The following is an 18,270-nucleotide window of genomic DNA, read 5'->3' as shown; positions in this document are numbered from 1 at the left end:
AGACAGTTAAAATGTTGTCTGTGGTGAAATGCCATAACCATCCACGCAAGCCAAATTGTAACAAATTAAAAGCTATTGATGAAGCTATGGGTGATTCTTTAAAATATCTTTTTCTTCTTCTTTTTTTTTAATAAAGTGTTATGTGTCATTACACTGAAGTAAAAACAAAATTTATAAAAGGTACCCTGTAGTAGAAGTGAAAACTGGCCCCAGTTTAGGGCAAAGGCTTTATTTTAATAGCATTGGACATAAGCCTGCTTTCCTAAACCAACAGCTTTCCTCTAAATTTAATACTGAGTTTTGCCTACACAGACTGGTGGTCATATACTGATTATGTCTGTGGGGGGTCTGTGAAGTAAACAGGGAAATGGAGAAACTGGAGATTTCAGCCTCAAGGCAAAAGACTCATGTTCTTCTGACTGGGAAGAGCTGCTGAAAAATGTGGTGTCTCAGAGAAGGAATTGTTCAGGTGTGGGAAAGGATGTCACCTCCTGCTGAAGGTCTCCCAACCAAGCAGTTCATAGCTCATTAAAATTTTCCTCTCTTTCATTAGATCATTTCTCAGACGTTATCCCCCACCTGGAACCAGATGCTGCTTTTCAACAGCGTTGTGCTTCATGGCGACAGAGAGGAGATTGCTCAGTTCCCACCAGAGATAGTAATCGAGCTGTATGATGACGATGCAGTGGTAAACTCAAAATCCTTCTTAGTAAAAAACCTAGGCTCTTACATCTTACTGCCAGTATGAAAGCAAAGCCGCGTCACCGAACAGGCACTAAATGGCTGGCCTTGCTGAATGGAGCTCAGAATGGTTTGCAGTTTAACATGTGGAAACAGCCCTGAGACTCGCTTTATGTCCTTGCAAAGCTGTGGCCTTGTTTTTTCCCAAGTGAATCTTGCTCCCATAGACCAACTTAGAGAAATCAGAAGCATCTTGCCCACGTCTCCCTTGCACATAACTGTAAATATTGTATCTGAGTCTGGGGAGAGACGGATTTATCTCTGACCATGCAAACTCTAACGTGGTCTCACTGTCCGAATATAAAGCTCAGAAATTTTGGATGCTCTGATGAGGTAGTCAGTACTCAGCTCTTCCATTTTCATAGCTGCCTTGCATTCTACCTTGCTGTTTACTTCAGAAAAAGGTTTTTTCCACAAATACTAAACTCTGCATCATCTTGGCTCCTGCCACAGCTGTGAAATTCAAACACATTTGATAACTGTATTCTCCTTTATTTAGGGTAAGGCAGAATATATTGGTTCTACGGTGGCTGCTCCTGTGGTGAGACTTGCTGATCAAAACTATGAGCCACCTAAACTTTCTTACCACCCACTGCACTGTGGAAATCTTTCAGGAGGAGACCTTCTTGCTACATTTGAGCTTCTGGAGGTAAACTAGCCTTTCTGGACCATTACACTCTTACATCCTGGGCTCACAAAAGCAGCCATTGCATCAAGGCCCATCACCCTCTTGATGTAGTGGGAATTGCAACTGAAGCAGGATCATTCTGCTGTTGGATCTTATAGTCACCGTGCAATCTCTGTCACTTCCTCCACCCTGCCAGGGACCACTGCCCATGCACACACTGCTGCCAGCCCCTCACATGTTCTGAGCCTCATTTGCCTGTCACTTGCCTTGCCCTAAACTGGGCTCTGGCCAGGGAAACAACTATGAAAATCCCACCACCATTGCAATGACCTGCTCTTTGGAGTAGCACATGGCCCTGACTTTAGCAGCCTCAGAGCTCTCAATACTACTTACCCTCTCAGGAAAAGAGAGCGGTGGATCATAAGGATTGGATTAAGGAGACTGAGTTTTCAGGTACAACTAACATATTAAGAGAAATGTTACACTGGTTTCCAACTGTGAGACAAAAGACAAATTCAGCGTACCTCTGGGGCCAGCCTGTGGATGCTTGAGTAGGGTGTATCATACCTGGGATTTCAGTGATTTCCGTGGAATTTACAAAGCCATGAGTTAGAGGAAACTTCTCTCTGCTGAAAACCTATGTCAGTTTATTTTGAAATTTGAAATGGGGAAAATGTGGAACTCTGTGACATGTTTTGGAGATATTCTGAGGATAAAACAGGTTTTAAGCACGATGGGCTAATTATGTTCTTGGTGAAAGCCTGGAATATGACAGCATGGGGAGCATATCCTTATTATGGTGGGTATAGAGGGATAGAGTCTAGTACCTTAGCCATAATTTTCCCACTTTTTAATTGAAATCCACTTTTTCATGAATAACGAGAGCATTGTATTTAGTTTTGCCACCTTTTGGGATGAGAAGCAGCACTGTTTCTGGGATATATCCAAATATACACCTAAGACTTTTCTAGAGAGTTAACAATAACTATAATTGAAGACCATTCAGTCCTTATTTTCATGCTCTGTATTACTCTTCTCAGTGACAACACTCTGACCATCTCACATGGCAGATAATAGCAATACAGACATTAAAGAAATTTTCAGGAAAAATATATGTGAATATCTGCCAGGCTTCAAAGCACTCCCATCAGAGGATTCCTGATGATGTTCTGTGTGAGGGTGGAAACAAAATCATCACTAATTTATTCTCATTCTGAGTCCATAACCTTTCCCATGATATAAAGTGCTTGATAACTCTGATTTACAAGTACCATTTGGTTGAGCTGAGAAAGTGTGTAAGAAGTGAATGCTCCTTTCTCAAAATGAATGCTATTATGCTGGGTCTTTCTAGAGGGATAAAATTATTCTTATAACAAAGCATCCTGGCATTTAGAAAAATATTAGACTAAAAATAATACAGACTAATGAATACTAGGAGTCCTGAGACCTTTGCTCAAGGTGGGCTCAGGATTTACTATTTTTTAATTTTTTTTTTAATCAAAAGAGCAAAATCCCCTTGTAAACACGCCTTGTGGGTATTTTCCTCTGCTGTCATTTAAGTGCAAGATCATTCTTCACCTCTTGTTCTGTGCACTTTCACTGTGGCCATGAAGCAAAATCCTTTCTGAGCTATATCAAGGTAATTTCACTAAAATTAATGGAGTTTCACTGTGTAATACAGAAACATTCTCAAGTCTAATAGTGGTTGTTAGATCTTGGAAAACTGGGGACCTTGCAATATATGGGAGAACTGTTCAGTTAACTGGGATACTTAAAAAGAACAAAAGTGAAGATCCAGGGAATCTTGATTTTGTATCAGTCTTAGGTTTTGCAGTCCTAGAAATTTAATAAATTTCTTTATAAGGCAGTTCTATCCTCAAATGTGAGATCTCATCGACCTTCCTCTCCTAAGCCACATCCTTGGGAATTAATACCTTCTCACAGTTGTAAGAGGAGACACTAATACCTATTTTTTAAAAATTAATTTTTAAAAATTAAAATAAGTAGTGCAGTTAAGAAATTATACATACATAAGTTACTGTATCATGCAGATTAATATATTTTTCTTGATCATCAGTACCCAAGTCAGATAATACAATGAAATTGGGTACTCTGAGGTGTGAACTGTTTGTAGGCACATGACATCTGATATGTGATCTGGTTCAGGTGCTCTTTGCCTCTTGTTTTATTTACAGTACCAGTTAATCTGGTAAATTTTTGGAGTGTTTACTGTCAGTTAATATAGAGTTGGAAGCTCTGAATAACTAAAGCTAAACAGGGGATTTCTAGATGGGCAGGTATTGTTCACAAAACCGTGTGTTTCTGTTTGGCTTTTTAAACAGCATCACAGAGGTGGATGGCAGAAGCCAGATACTTTGGGGAATAACTAAACTAGACCTAGATCTCTGGCCTCAAGTTCCATGTGATCCATTAAATTAATTGCTTTGGATTTTTAATTGTAAAAGGCAGTAAACATGCATGTAGATTATTACTGTTAATTATGTGAATACTCACATGTGCTGCAGGTACTATGCTAGAAGATAGATTTTCCACCCATCTCCTCCTTCACCTACAAGGTACTAGGGTTCACATCCTTTCTCCATTATGCTAATTAAACTGCCATGCAACTGTACATAGGTGCAGGTAACAGACAGGTGGCCTAGTTAAATGAAGCAGAAAACTTCATGTGTTCTTTGAGAGCTGTATCTCAGCTTTTTTGGCACTTTCAACAGTGACAAGTTAGCTGAGGAACAGTGAAGCACTCCATAAATTGTGTTTCTTTTTCTCAGAAGCCATATGTACAGTATGCTTTAGGTACCCCACTCCATGTGAAAGCTGAGGAGAGCTCTGTCTGCAGGTTGTTAGCTCACCTGTGAAACCCACGTTCCTGCTGTTCTCTGCTATCACAGCCTGAGCTTCTGGTAGGACTGACCATCAGGTGCTGGCTTCAACTGCTCTAAGTAGAATTTTGCTAAATCAGGTCAGGCTTCAGATCTGCCCTGTGTGGACTGAGAAGGCCATAAATACACTATTGAAAATTAGGAAGGGATTGGGAAATGAAGCCAGGGAGTTTTGCCACAGAAAGTGAACCAAACAGGCAGCAGAGTCTGGAGCATGTCAAGACCTGATGATCTTAAAGGTCTTTTTGAACCTAAACGTTTCCATGATTCTATGATTCTAAGAGTCAAAGACATGGTCAAGCCTCAGTTGTGTGGAAGACCTGATGATCTTAAAGGTCTTTTTGAACATGTCAAAGACATGGTCAAGCCTCAGTTGTGTGATGGAACTTGCTCTCCTCCCACCCACCTGGCACAGGGCACTCGTGTATGCCCAAATAAACTCCTGAACATGGGACAGGCTTATGTTCAACCACAAAATGAACATAAGTGCTGCCTGCCACAAGATTTTAGTTGTTGCACAGAGAAAAGCCAGCCCTAAAGCTGGAGATGAGATTTGCAAGTTCTCAAACGCTGACAACAGGCAATAATGCAGGACTGCTATTCCACAGCAGCTGAAGAGCATCATGTCTGTCTGGCAAATGTGCAGTTTAGCTGATGTGTATGGTCTGCTCGTCAGCTTTTTTAACTAAAATCAGATCTAGAATTTTCCTTTGAAAATCTTCTAAGCAGTTTCACACAGTATTTTCATTAAATAGAATTACCATACTTTCCATTTTTAATAAATAGGATTACCATGGTTCAGTACACGCATGTCTTTAGGGCAGACCATGTCCTGCTAGGTCAAAGGCGATTTTTTTCAGAAAGCTGCATAAACCCAATCTATTGAATACTCTTCCTGCCAAGTGTTTTAGCATCACAGCAGGACAGATAGCAATCCAGGTCACATTCCTCTCACAGCACAACCTGTCTGCTCTGCAATGGGTCTTGCAAAACTGCATTAAATTGATGTATTCTATGCACCATTCACATATACTTCTGATACTGGTTTTATTCTTTTAAAAAACAGCATGAGTTATGGCTGCTTAATTTTTCAGATTCCTGAGTCAGATCCAAGCAGACTTCCCCCACTGGATCCACCAGATGTTAGCCAGATTTACCCAGTTCCAGCTAACATCCGACCTGTTTTAAGCAAGTATAGAGTGGAGGTGAGTTACTTGAAATATTTCCATTTCCAAATCTGAGCTCCTGTTATTCTCTAACTGAACTGTAACAGTAAGGGATGATGATTTTAAAATACTGATCAATAGGAATAATGTAAATATAGCATATGGATCCTAAAATAAATGTAGTAAGCTCAGATCAAATTGATTCTCTGAGGCTGGGCATGCAAGGCAGTGCTTCCACCTGAGGCCAGCATAGGCTACGTCTCAGTCCCAGCCTAGTGGGACAGGACAGCTCCCGTGGCAGAGAGTGGCTGAGGGACCTGTACTGTGTGCAGCCCAGGGAATTGTCTACAGGAGATGGAGAGCTTCCCCTTGCAGCTGACTTCACTGAAGGTTAAGTTCTGCATCAGTCACCTTCTGGGATTTTTCTGGGTCACAAGCTTCAGCCAAGGAATGTCACTTGCCTTTGTACAAATGTTTGCACCTCCTCTCTTGCACCATTCAGGCCCAAAGTCCCCTTATGTTAGAAAGCAGGGAAATGTGGCAGCTTTTCATGTTAGTGTAATGCATGGATGCTACCCAGCCTCACCGCTCCCTGTCACTCATCCTGCAGCCTTCGTACCAGCTGCTTATTTCCCCATTTTGCTGTGCCAAGTCAGACACTGTTTGCATAATCTGGTGGCCCCGCATTTTTCCTGCAGACTCCTATTTTACAGACCCTATTTCCTCCTCATCCTCCAAGAGCATGGTCCTTTGAAGGAAAGCTGCTTGGAGACCTCCACTATCCATTGCAGACCTGAAGGCTACTTCAGCTGGCAAACCTGTGTTAGTCACCTCTAACATATCAGATGTCATGTGCCTACAAACAGTTCACACCTCAGAGTACCCAATTTCATTGTATTATCTGACTTGGGTACTGATGAGATTTGTTTGCTCCTTCAACAGCTCTGGCACTTTAAACAAACCAAGCCCCTGCTGTTAAATGTGATTATTATGGCTTGCTGCTGGCAATAACATCTTGATAACAGTTGGATTTTATTAATTGCTTTGAGTTCCACCATAATCCAGATGGTTATTGATTGTCAGATTGAAGTTGTTTGTTCATTTCTTGCAATCCCAAAGGGATATGAAGTGATGGGATCCTAGCAGTGGCTTCCCCCAGGCTGAGAGCTGTCTGCAGACTACTAATGTTTCTCTCTCTGCCCACCACAGGTCCTGTTCTGGGGTGTTCGAGAGCTGAAAAAAGTCCAGCTCCTTTCTGTAGATCGTCCCCAGGTTCTCATTGAATGCGCAGGGAAAGGAGTGAAATCCTCTGTCATCCAGAGCTACAAGAAAAATCCAAATTTCAGTGGCCTTGCAGACTGGTTTGAAGTGGTGAGTACAGCATACCACTCCTTGTCTGTCTGGTTTTGGTTTAGGCAAGGTGTTAATTACTTATTTCCTTCCTTTCTTGTCAAATAATTTCCTCTGTGGATTGCTTAAATACTAAGGGACATCAGTTTTTATGCAAAAGCTGTTGATTTAAAGATGCTTTAAAAGACTTCAGCTACAACTGTATGATAAAAGATGATGATGTTCCTCAAGTTATGTCCCAAGTAAGCAAGGAAATATGTTGCAATCAGATTTTTGCTGATAGGTTGGAACTTGTTGGCAGATAACAGGGTGTCGTCGTTTAACGCAGTCAGCAACTAGAATTGTAGAATCTTAGTGGTTGGAAAAGACCTTTAAGATCATCAAGTCCAACCATTAACCTATCACTACCAATCCCATCTCTAAACCATGTCCCTGAGCACCTCATCTACCTATCTTTTAAATACCGCCAGGGATGGTGACTCCACCACTTCCCTGGGCAGCCTAGGATGGTGACTCCACCACTCCCCTGGGCAGCCTATTCCAATGTTTGTCTACCCTTTCTGTGAAGAAATCTTTCCTAATATCCAACCTAAACCTTCCCTGGTGCCACTTGTAGTCATTTCCTCTCTTTCTGTCACCCGTTACTGGGGAGAAGAGACCAACACCCACCTCTCTACAACCTCCCTTCAGGTAGTTGTAGAGAGAGATAAGGTCTCCCCTCAGCCTCCTCTTCTCCAGACTAAACAGCCCCAGTTCCCTCAGACACTCCTCATAAGACTTGTTCTCCAGGCCCTTCACCAGCTTTGTTGCCCTTCTCTGGACACACTCCAGAGCCTCGATGTCCCTCTTGTATTGGGGTACCCAGAACCGAACACAGTGCTTGAGGTGCAGCCTCACCAGTGCTGAGTACAGGGATAAGATAACTTCCCTACTCCTACTGGCCACACAATTCCTGATACAGGCCAGGATGCCATTGCCCTTCTTGGATGCCTGGGCACACTGCTGGCTCAAACTAAGCACCACACAGCTGCTCACTCACTCCTTCCCAGTGGGATGGAGGGGGAGAATTAGGATGGTAAAAGTGAGACAGTTCATGGGTTGAGATAAAGACAGTTTAATAGATAAAGCAAAAGCCACACATGCAAGCAAAGCAGACAAGGAATTAATTCACTACTTCCCATCAGCAGGCAGATGTTCAGCCATCCCCAGGAAAGCAGGGCTCCATCACACTAACAGTTGTTGGGAAGACAAAAACAATCACTCTGAACATCTCCTCTTCCTTCTTCTTCCCCAGCTTTATACACTGATCATGGCGTTATATGGTCTGGAATATCCCTTTGGTCAGTTGGGGTCAGCTGTCCCAGCTGTGTCCCCTCACAACTGCTTGTGCACCCCCAGCCTGCTCACTGGTGGGGTGGTGGGAGAAGCAGAAAAGGCCTTGATTCTGTGTCAGCACTGCTCAGCAATAACAAAAACATCTCTGCATTGTCAATACTATTTTCAGCACAAATCCAGAACATAGCTCCATACCAGCTACTACGAGGAAAATATTAACTTTAACCCAACCAAAACCAGCACACAGGGATATTTTTAGTACTTTTTCCTCCTCCTTTTCCATTTTGTAGGGTAGTGCTCAGTTTCCTTTATTTTCTTTAAATTCTTTTAATATTCCTTTGCATGTTACTGGCTATTAAGGGGATTGATTGTTTCTGGGTCATGAGCCTTGGACCTTTTCATATTGTAACACTTGCTTTTATGGACTGCAAATTTAATTATTGTTGATTGACTTATAAGAGTTTGTATTTTCACTGGACAAAGGTCAACATTAGACAAAAATAATCAGTATGATTTTCTGTAGTTGCTAACATCAAGAAGGAAGTTGTTTATTTATAGGACAAAAGGATATCAGAACACTAACCTGGATACTGAACTACAGTTGCTACAGTATTTTTACCTTCCATTGTATGTCATCTGTCCAAAGAGCTGTTTCCCCTTTTGTAATTCATCCTATAAGACATGTAAGGACCCAGTGTCTACATCTCATGGTTGGGAAATTGAGGCAGGTAGGGTTAATAGCCTCCCTTTTGTAATTCATCCTATAAGACATGTAATGACATGTAGACCCAGTGTCTACATCTCATGGTTGGGTCCTTCCATTGTATGTCATCTGTCCAAAGAGCTGTTTCCCCTTTTGTAATTCATTAATTCATCCTATAAGACATGTAAGGACCCAGTGTCTACATCTCATGGTTGGGAAATTGAGGCAGGTAGGGTTAATAGCCTCCAACAAAGCAGCAGTGACATTAAGACTCACAACTTCCAACCCAGCGTTCATTCCTTCTGACCATTCCTGATTCTCCCAGTTTATTCTAACTAGAGATGCTTGTATGTGACAACATGAGACTCAGCTCAGTTGCACAGTCCATACGGTCCACTCTCTATTCTTAAGGACAAGCCTTTCTCCAGACTTTGCAGAAAAATGTGGACAGAACTATACTCCCTATGCTGTATGCGTTTTGCATGTTGAGTGTGTTAATAGCTGAGGAGGAGAGGGGAAGGAAGAGTAAAAGCCTCATTGCTGTGCACAACAAATATTCTCTAAGTGTTCTATATTCTCTAGCATTTCTCATGCTGCTGTTTGTCCTCCTCCACTAGGAGCTGCCTGAAAATGAACTCTTACATCCACCACTAAGCATCTGCGTGGTCGACTGGAGAGCGTTTGGGAGGAGTACTCTTGTTGGAACACATACCATCAATTGCCTTAAGCAATTCCTATGTAAGACCCAGTTGGGTCCTCAAGCTACACCAAACAGACTAGACACTGTAGAAATTGAGGAAGGTAAATGTCCAATCCTGACATAATCCAAATAAAAAGACAAAGGACCTACTCAGAGGCTTAACATAAGGCATGTACTTAGAAAATATGCTTTATTGTGTTGAGTGTAGGATCAAACCCTTAATGATACGATCATTTGATGATCATTAAATGTGAGGATAGCATTTCTGGCAAAATCTTACCTAACTTGCAAAGTGTCAATTTCAGCTTCCCCCGAGTCATCCCAGCATGCTGAGGTAGCCCAAGAAGAACCAGTTTTAGCTGATCACATCTATGCCGAGGTGGAACAAGGTAAATGCACAGTGGTAGAGCCAGACCCATATATTGCAACACTTCCTGCCTCTGAACCAGAGCACTCTGCCGCTGAACCAGGGAAAGACAGAAAACAGAAGGTGGGTATAGCTGAAACTGCCAGCTAACTTTCTGTTACAGTCTTGCAGACTTTAACCCTTCCTTATAAAGTAGTAATCTCTTGTTTATCTCAAGATTAGAGATTCTGGATACTGATGTTAACATCCGTGCTATCTTGCTGGCCCTTGAGAGAACTAGTTAGCAACGTGACTTTTATCCCACATAATTTCCTTGCTTCCATAATTCCTTTCTTTCCTTGTGTAATAGATGGTCCTCTCATGGGCAAGCACTACTGGAGTAGTAGAATTTTTGCTTTTCCTGGCCTTGAATGATCTACTTAATTGCAAAATTCTCACTGTGAATGACTGTTTCTGTGTCCATGGCAATTAGGCAGGGATGAAAACCCCCTTGTGTTAGATGCTGTACAAATGTGGAGCAGACAATCTGTTTCCAAAAGACCTTATGGTCAAAGTATAAATCTACTCTCAGTCTTTGGCTAGAAGAAAATAGGAAAATATAGGAAAACAAAGCAATTCTGGTCAGCATGGTGTTTACAGCACAGTATATTCTCTAGATTGTATACATTATTTTTTGTTCAGATGTATATACTCCTCCTTTCTCTGTAGCTTCTCCCATCACAATCACTCTTTTATTGACAATGAATGCAGACGATGCAGGACTGAGTATCATATCAGAAGCCGTTTCTGCAGCTACATAAAGCATGCTTCTTCAACCTTCTTCAACCTTTGATGTTTCAGTGGTCGGATATTTCCAGCATCCTTCATAATTAGGTCAAAGAAACTGCAAGGATTTCTTTTTCCTACATGTACACTCCAGTCTGTATCTTTCATCTAGTACAGAACAACTGTAATGTGTGGCAGCAAGGAAAGAGTCCTGGAGGCAACCCTGTAATTTAACCATCTGTGTTATATTAATTATCATTTCCACTTATCTATCTATCTATCTATCATTCCCAATTATCTATTGCTGCTCCTGCCTTCCCAGCCAAGCTGACAACCCTCTGTAAGGGTGTAGAATGAAACACTCTATTTAACAAGGGACAAAGTTTTGCCAAGAATGAAGTTAGTAAGATTTGCCACATAAGCAGGTAATCTTCAGGATCAGATTTTAGCTCTTTGTAAGAAGAGAACAGCTTAACTGCAGCAACTGTTGGGACTCTTTCTTCTTCCAAAAGGCAATAAAGTATTTAAAAAGGTTTTTAAAATACTTGTAGACTGAAGAGGGAGAAACCGATTTGTCTCTGAATGTTCACATCCCTTAAAACATCATTGTGTAGATTCGTCTGTTGTACAGGTTCCTCCTGTAGCAATGTTTCAAATGTTCAAGGTTTTGGCATCGTCAGTAGGTAATGTAGAGATGACCTTAATAATATGATGATCATGATGAAGTTTCTTGGAGTAAAAGACAGAGACACATTTATATTGCATCTTATTTAGCTCTTGGAGCTCAGGGGGGTTGGAACTAGATGATCTTTAAGGTCCCTTCCAATCCTAACCATTCTATGATTCTATGATTCATTCTATGATTCTATGAAATTTCTTCATATCCATCCATTCATGCTTGATGTCATGAGTCAGGTGATTAGTTTTAATCAGTTCTAGAGTTCAACATTGTTTTCCCCATGTTTTTGTAGGATACGAAAAAGTCCATCCGTAGGTCAACAAAGAGGAAAAAAAGAACGATTGCAGATGAATCAGCTGAAAATGTTATTGACTGGTGGTCAAAATACTATGCTTCTGTGCTCAAAATGCAAAAGGTAAGTCACTCAGCATGCTCAAAACTCTCATAGATGAGCAATGTTGTAAAAGTAGATTTACTGCTAAATTATTCCTTCTTGGTATTCATAATGAGGAGTTTGTCCATTATCTTTTTCTTTTGAAAGGCAAAAGGAATTTTTTCCGGTGAGGGAAAACCCGAAGACAGTAAGTAAATTATTTGCATTTTCCTATTATTTTGTACTCCTAATACTTTGCTTCTCTACTATTTTACTGTCAAGAGTTAATGTCTGGTCACAGAGTACTGCCAGTATCCTGGGTTCTTTCCTTTGCAGCTCATCAGATGGTGGGTAGGTTAAAACTTCACAGCCAGCGTTGGGTTAACATGAGTTTCCTGTCATCCAAATCTCATGCACAAAGGTTTGCAAAGTCAAAGTCCTAAATGATAGAAGGTGGAGATTATCCTAATCTTAGGTTGCATTTGTAACAGGTTCAGAAAAAGAAGCTTCTCTCAATTTTGAATCCAATTCAGAATCAATGATGCAGGAACAGCTTCTGCTAGGACACTCTGTAGTCATGTGTGTTACTCCCGTAGCTGAAAAGCTCTGTGTCTAGCTCAGGTTCTAGAGGAATTTTTTTTTGCATAAACCCCCCCCCAAATTGGCCATAAATGTGTGTGTATGGATATGTGTTTCCTACATGTATACTCCATGGTTTAACAGTTCCTCCCACAATCAAACAGTGCTGTAGAAAATTTTTTGGTTTTGGACAAATGTGACTGAACAGGCTGAGGATGAAAAAAAAGATGTTTGCTGCTTACACAGAGCTGCTACTCATTATTAAACTATAGCATCTTCCCATGCCAGAGCTAAATGCACTTCACCTGTGATCAAGGTGATTTCTATTTTAAAGGAGGTGTTGAGATTGCTCTGGATGGAAGTTAAAACCTAAATGTCTGATGGTTTAGTTCTGGAAATGATGGTGTTTCAGAGATGAGGCAGAGATTAGTTCCTGAGTGAAACTCACTTGTCCACATGGAAGAAATATTTAGATAGAAAATGTTCCACAAAGGTGTAATGCTATCTTACAATCAGAAATGTAATTGACATTGTGACATCCACCCACATGCTGTTCAGGTAGTTGTGGCATATTGGTTTTGACTGATGACTTCAGATCTTGTAAATTCTGATAATTTTTGTTACGTATTTCCATCTGCTATGAAGAGCATTATACGTACAGGATACATTTGGATAATATATATGTATATATATTTCTAAATATTTAGTAATATCAAACACAAATGAACTACTTAAAAAATTAAGTGAACTCAACATCCAGATTTCAACCAAAGAACTAAACCATCTCAGTACCATTTCTGAGGGCTCACCTTCTTTTTGTTGGGAAGTCCCCTCTCAGTGTTTGGAGTCTGGCTTGAGGTTGGTCAGATATGTCCCCCCATTTCTTATACTTCTAGCCTTTCACAAGGTAAGATACACTCTATTTTGTGATACCTTTGAGCAGAGAAGGACTTGGATCACCTGACATCTGAAGTACTAGTCAGTTTAAATAGTGATTTCCAGTTTTAAATAAGCCTTGAATTTTACATGAAAGCTGTTAAGATCTGTTAGTTTGTGTCTAGGAAGAGTCAGAGAGGAAGGAAGAGGGTGTTTCTGGGAGATGGCCAGCGGAGAAGGAGTCATATAGGACACTGTCACACTTGGTCCACCAAGCTCATCAAGGGGCAAGGGGGACTCTTTAAAATATATTTTGCATCCTTACCTGAAGCATTTGTCATGCTTTGCTCACTAAAACTTACATGATATCATGAAATCTCTGCAGATAAGCAGACTTCTGACCACGTTGCATTGATCATAGAAGAGGAGCCAGACAAAAAGAAAAAGGATAAGACATTGAAAAAGAAACAGAAAGAAACTCCAAATCTAGCAACACTGCAGGTAAGAGAGAAGTAAGGATGAGAAGTAAGGATGTTATTCAGTCTCCCCAAAGCTTGACATCAGCAGCTGAGCTTAGCACACCCTCCTTATATTTATTTCAGACATTTTAAGATTAATAAAACGGAGAAAATGATAGTGATAACGCACATCAGCACACAGGGTATCGAGGAAACCAGGGTCTCTTAGGGCAGGTGTGGCCCACTTGGCCTTAGATCTTCAATTTGCCAGTATAGACACACCCAGAGAGACTTTTGTGAAAATTCAGTTTTGTTGTTCACTTGCAAAACACTGAATTTGGAAATTGCAAGTTTCATGTTGGAAATATTACTGCCTGTTCAGAATGACTTAAAAAAAAAAAAAAAAGAGTATGGAAAGCATCGCTGCAATCACTAGTGCATCCTCCCTGATGGGGAGGCAATATTCAACTTGCATCAGATTTGGTTGGGTAATGATAGAAGGAATTTAAAGAAAACTATATGGGTCACACAAAATGACTGGAGAGATGAGGAAGTTTGAAAAGATTAGGACTGCCTGGATTAGATTGTATCTGAATAAAGGGGAATTTGAAACTCCTGTTCCATTTTTTAAGAGATGACAATAGTCGAGGCCCTTCTATTTCACACTGAATAACACTTCATAAATTACTGGGGGGAAGTGTTGGAAAAAAGAGTCCTTTTAAAAATTATTTGGTCTTTTTACCTGTGCTAGAGCTCTGTCCCCACAGCACTTTATTATTGTCTGCCTTGCTTTCATGTTCTGCCATATTAACATAACAGAATGGGTCAGTACATTAAGGGCACATTGCAGAGAGGAAACAGAGGTAAAGAGCAGCACATCCACACTGCTTTTCACCCACACCAGTGCTTACACATGTTCATTCTGACCCTTCTGGAGCCACTTCTACCTGCTGCATTAACATGCTATTCCAGTAGTTGGGAAGGACTTTGGTTAAGGACAAAACTGCTCCTGTTTTACGTGGGGAATTAACTTCTTTTCCCTGAAGGACTTTTGCAAAACCTTGGTTTTATTAAAATTTATATTTTGAGTCAAAATGGATTTCTAGTCATCCTGTAATAAAAAAGTTGCTATAAATATATTACAGCACCACAAAAAAATAAACATTATTCTGTTTTCAAAGATTTATGAAGGAGACTTGGAGAGTGAATTTAACAACTTTGAGGACTGGGTGAAAACTTTCCAGCTCTTAAGAGGAAAATCTAATGATGAAGTTCATGCTGACTCTGAAGATAGAATAATAGGAAAATTTAAGGTGAGCTTTAATGTTGATTAAATGGGTAATCATTTAGAGACTTTATGTTTTCATACATATTTCAGGTATACCAAAAATGAAAGAAAAAGACCTTGACAGTCTGTTCTGAATAGAATTATCTCTTTTATTTGATCTAGAGTCATATTTTTCCTTTCCTGTTACCTGATAGATGAAAGCAACATCCAGCACCAGGTGTCCACTGTTGTGTTGAAACAAGGAATTACAAAAAAGTTTTAAATCACAGAAGGGGAAGGAGAAATATATTATGTGGTCCAGATTCCACTAATGCAGCTTTATTACTGCACTTCAGTTACAGCATCTTCTATGTAATTTTCAGTAATTTAAATGTAGGCTCTTGCAGCTACTCCAGTTGGAAACAACTGACCCAGAGCTCCATTAGGCAATCTGAAAATGTAGTTCAAAGCCTAAATAATGTTGGTAGGATTTAAAGCACTTTGTAGTTTAGAGGAACTGATTAAACTCATTGACACCTCAATTAATTTGCAATGCAAATTTCTGTTGAAATGACTTGCTAGTTGGTTTCAGGCAGCATGAGCTACTCAGCAGTATGAGTCAATATTGATTTATATGAGTTGTATGATGGCTGCAAAAATACAGTTGTAAAAATAACCCAGTGGAATTATCAATTTGCAAACATACAGTTAAAGGCAAAATATTATTTTTAGAATATTAATACTAAGAAAACTAGATTTAGAAGACCTGCAGGTGTTAGTCCTTCAAGTAATAAAATAGAGAGCTAAGAGCACACAAGTACTTCTTGCAATCATCTAGATGTGATGATAGTACCAGGTTATAGAGCAAGGACATTTTAAAAAATTATGTTTAGTGCACTGAAACCTACGTTTCCTTTGAGTGGTGCCATAAAGTGTGTTGTGCGTGTATGTGCTGCAGCACAGGCTGCATGAATGATGTTTTGTTTGCATTCAAAGGGTTCTTTTTTTATTGCACTTGATCTGTTTTCGAGGGAGATAAAAGACAGTGTATTACCAGGGCTCCTTCTGCATATACCCAAGTCCTGAGGATGGCAGCTTGCTGGACGGAGGGCAGCCTCGCATCCTGCAAGGGATACCACCAAACCACTCTGTCAAAGTCCTCATCAGGGTTTATATTGTGGCAGTAAGTAGAGAGATGTTCTTTTAACCTTGAAATAACTTGGACGTTTCTTTTCAACTCAGTTTACCTCCAATGTCTTTGCAGTGAAGCTTCTGAAAATCCTCATCCATGTGGTAGATTTTTTTGGGGGTCATATTTCCAACAATGTTTCATGTTGTAGAAATGGGTGTTCAACACAAGACTGGAGAATCACTTTCCTTGTTCAAACTGAAAGGGCTAGAGACATAACTAATATAGTATGGACAACCTGTTCCAGGAGGTTGTGTCCTGTTACACAAATGCAGACAGTTTTAATCAGTAGGGTTTCAAAATGACACACATTTAAACAAAAAGTCAGTAAGAGGGAAATGGGAGCATATTTTTTGAGGACTGTGAATTGCACGTGGTAGATGTGAATAAGCTATGGGGCAGAAAAAGGTAGAAACATAGAGGACAAGATGATGAGAGAGCGCGAGATGAAACATAAAAGGGGTAAAAGGAGCTGGTATTTCAGGGATACAAAAGAGTTGCAGGTAATCTAAGAGGGGAAGAATGGCATGCAAAGAGACAAAGGCAAACAAAACAGAAGAATAGGAAGAGATTGTTTTATTTCTTGAATATAGTGATTTCCAAGCCATCTCATAAATACAGTCTGAAGAGTTGTTTTGCACTGTTCAAGGATCTGGAACAGTATGTTTGGGAAACCTTCCATGAACCCTGCATTCACTTGTGCAGCCAGCTTATTCCTCAGCATTGCCTCTCCTGCTCATCTCTTTTTGTATCTTAGTGGTGGGGCAGCACTTACATCTGTTCCACCTTTGCAAACTCTCTTCTCCTCCAGATCAACTTTTGCCAGTAACATGCAAAGCTAAATTACAAATTTTATATTACGTGAGGCAATCAAAGCCCCTGCACTTCCAGAACCCCAGGACTGGACAGGAAACCCATAGGCCTGTGTCATGACCATGATGCATTTAAGCAAGCTTCTTGAGGACACAGTCTTTCTTCCTAACAGGCATTTAACCTCAGCCCAGCTGATCCAGATGGCAAGTCAGATCCCTACATTGTGCTGAGACTGGGCAACACAGAAATTAAAGACAGGGAAAACTACATCCCCAAGCAGCTAAACCCGGTATTTGGAAGGTCAGTGATGGCTTATTTTCTTATTCAGGGGTGATTTCTTCTTTATCATTTGCCACCACTATTGCTGTTACTGCTATAAAGTGTTACATGCTGATTTTTGCCTGTTTGGATGTTTTGTAATTCTCTTGGTTAAAATTTTGAGAATTGATATCACCCTGTATGATTATAAATTATTTCATTTTCATGCCAGTCAAGACATGTCACAGAATGCAATCTGTGAGAGGTTTTGCAAAATGGTACATGAGAGGAAATGAGGCAGCAAATTATCTTGTCTATGCAAGTTAATGCAATTGTTAGTTTTAAAGTGAAATAAATATTAGCATAGTAAAGCATGATTTCACAGCCTTTGTTGCTATTTCAGGTTGAACAGACTGCCAAATAAATCTCATAATTTTAGTACTAGGACAAAAAAACCTAGTTTTTTTAACTCACATTTCCATTTTCCACTCCACACAGCCTTCTGAATGGGGGAGCCAGAGGCAAGCTGTCAGTAAACATCAACTTTTTATTGTCAATGCTTTATATTTGTTTATATTGTTACTGTTAATAGCTGCGATCTTTTCCCAGTAAGTTTCCCTGTTTAAAGAAGGTTGAAAATATTTTGACTTGGGATGGAGTTATTCTGTAAGAACACTAAGACAAACTATAGTATGTTGGACTGAAAGCCCGCTAGGCCAGGGTCCTGTCAGAAAAAGTGGAGACTTAAAGAAAAAAATGTAAGGGCAAAAGACAAGAACAGAGTGGTCCCTCCATAGCATGCCATCTCAGTTTTTGTGATTTAAGCTTTTCCTCAGTAGAGGTTGCAACTGAACCATCATATGATAAGCTGTAAAGCACAGCCATTACAGATGCATATAGATGGAATGGGAAATCGCCACTGTGTTTGTTTTAGTCAAGGTGAGGAATGGGCTGTTCATTTGGATAGTCCTTGATGCTGCTGCCATTGGCAACATTGGGGTGACCAGCAACTCTTTCGCAGCAGTAGAGTCAGTCATAGTAACCACCACTCATCACCCGAGAAGCCCTGGCCAGCATGGCACCAACAACCTCTAACAATCCCAGACCATTCCCCAACTTTTCT

General features: G+C 40.3%; 1 protein-coding gene across 1 annotated transcript in view; it reads left to right on the top strand.

Moving 5' to 3' along the window:
• Positions 1-553: 553 nt before the first annotated feature.
• FER1L6 (fer-1 like family member 6) overlaps positions 554-18,270 on the top strand; it is a gene marked incomplete at its 5' end in the record, with an annotated part of 34,859 nt that continues 17,142 nt past the window's right edge. The window contains 12 exons of the mRNA XM_010171529.2: positions 554-688; positions 1,241-1,390; positions 5,364-5,474; positions 6,645-6,806; positions 9,441-9,624; positions 9,829-10,013; positions 11,627-11,749; positions 11,876-11,915; positions 13,548-13,663; positions 14,802-14,933; positions 15,945-16,070; positions 17,062-17,189. Coding sequence (XP_010169831.1) covers positions 554-688; positions 1,241-1,390; positions 5,364-5,474; positions 6,645-6,806; positions 9,441-9,624; positions 9,829-10,013; positions 11,627-11,749; positions 11,876-11,915; positions 13,548-13,663; positions 14,802-14,933; positions 15,945-16,070; positions 17,062-17,189 — 1,592 coding nt within the window. The remainder of the gene's footprint in view (positions 689-1,240; positions 1,391-5,363; positions 5,475-6,644; positions 6,807-9,440; positions 9,625-9,828; positions 10,014-11,626; positions 11,750-11,875; positions 11,916-13,547; positions 13,664-14,801; positions 14,934-15,944; positions 16,071-17,061; positions 17,190-18,270) is intronic.

The sequence above is a fragment of the Antrostomus carolinensis genome, unplaced genomic scaffold (assembly GCF_000700745.2).
Source record: "Antrostomus carolinensis isolate BGI_N321 unplaced genomic scaffold, ASM70074v2 scaffold577, whole genome shotgun sequence".
NCBI classification, from domain to species: domain Eukaryota; kingdom Metazoa; phylum Chordata; class Aves; order Caprimulgiformes; family Caprimulgidae; genus Antrostomus; species Antrostomus carolinensis.
The sequence above is the reverse complement of the archived record's forward strand: the minus strand, read 5'-3'. Positions and strand labels throughout refer to the sequence as shown.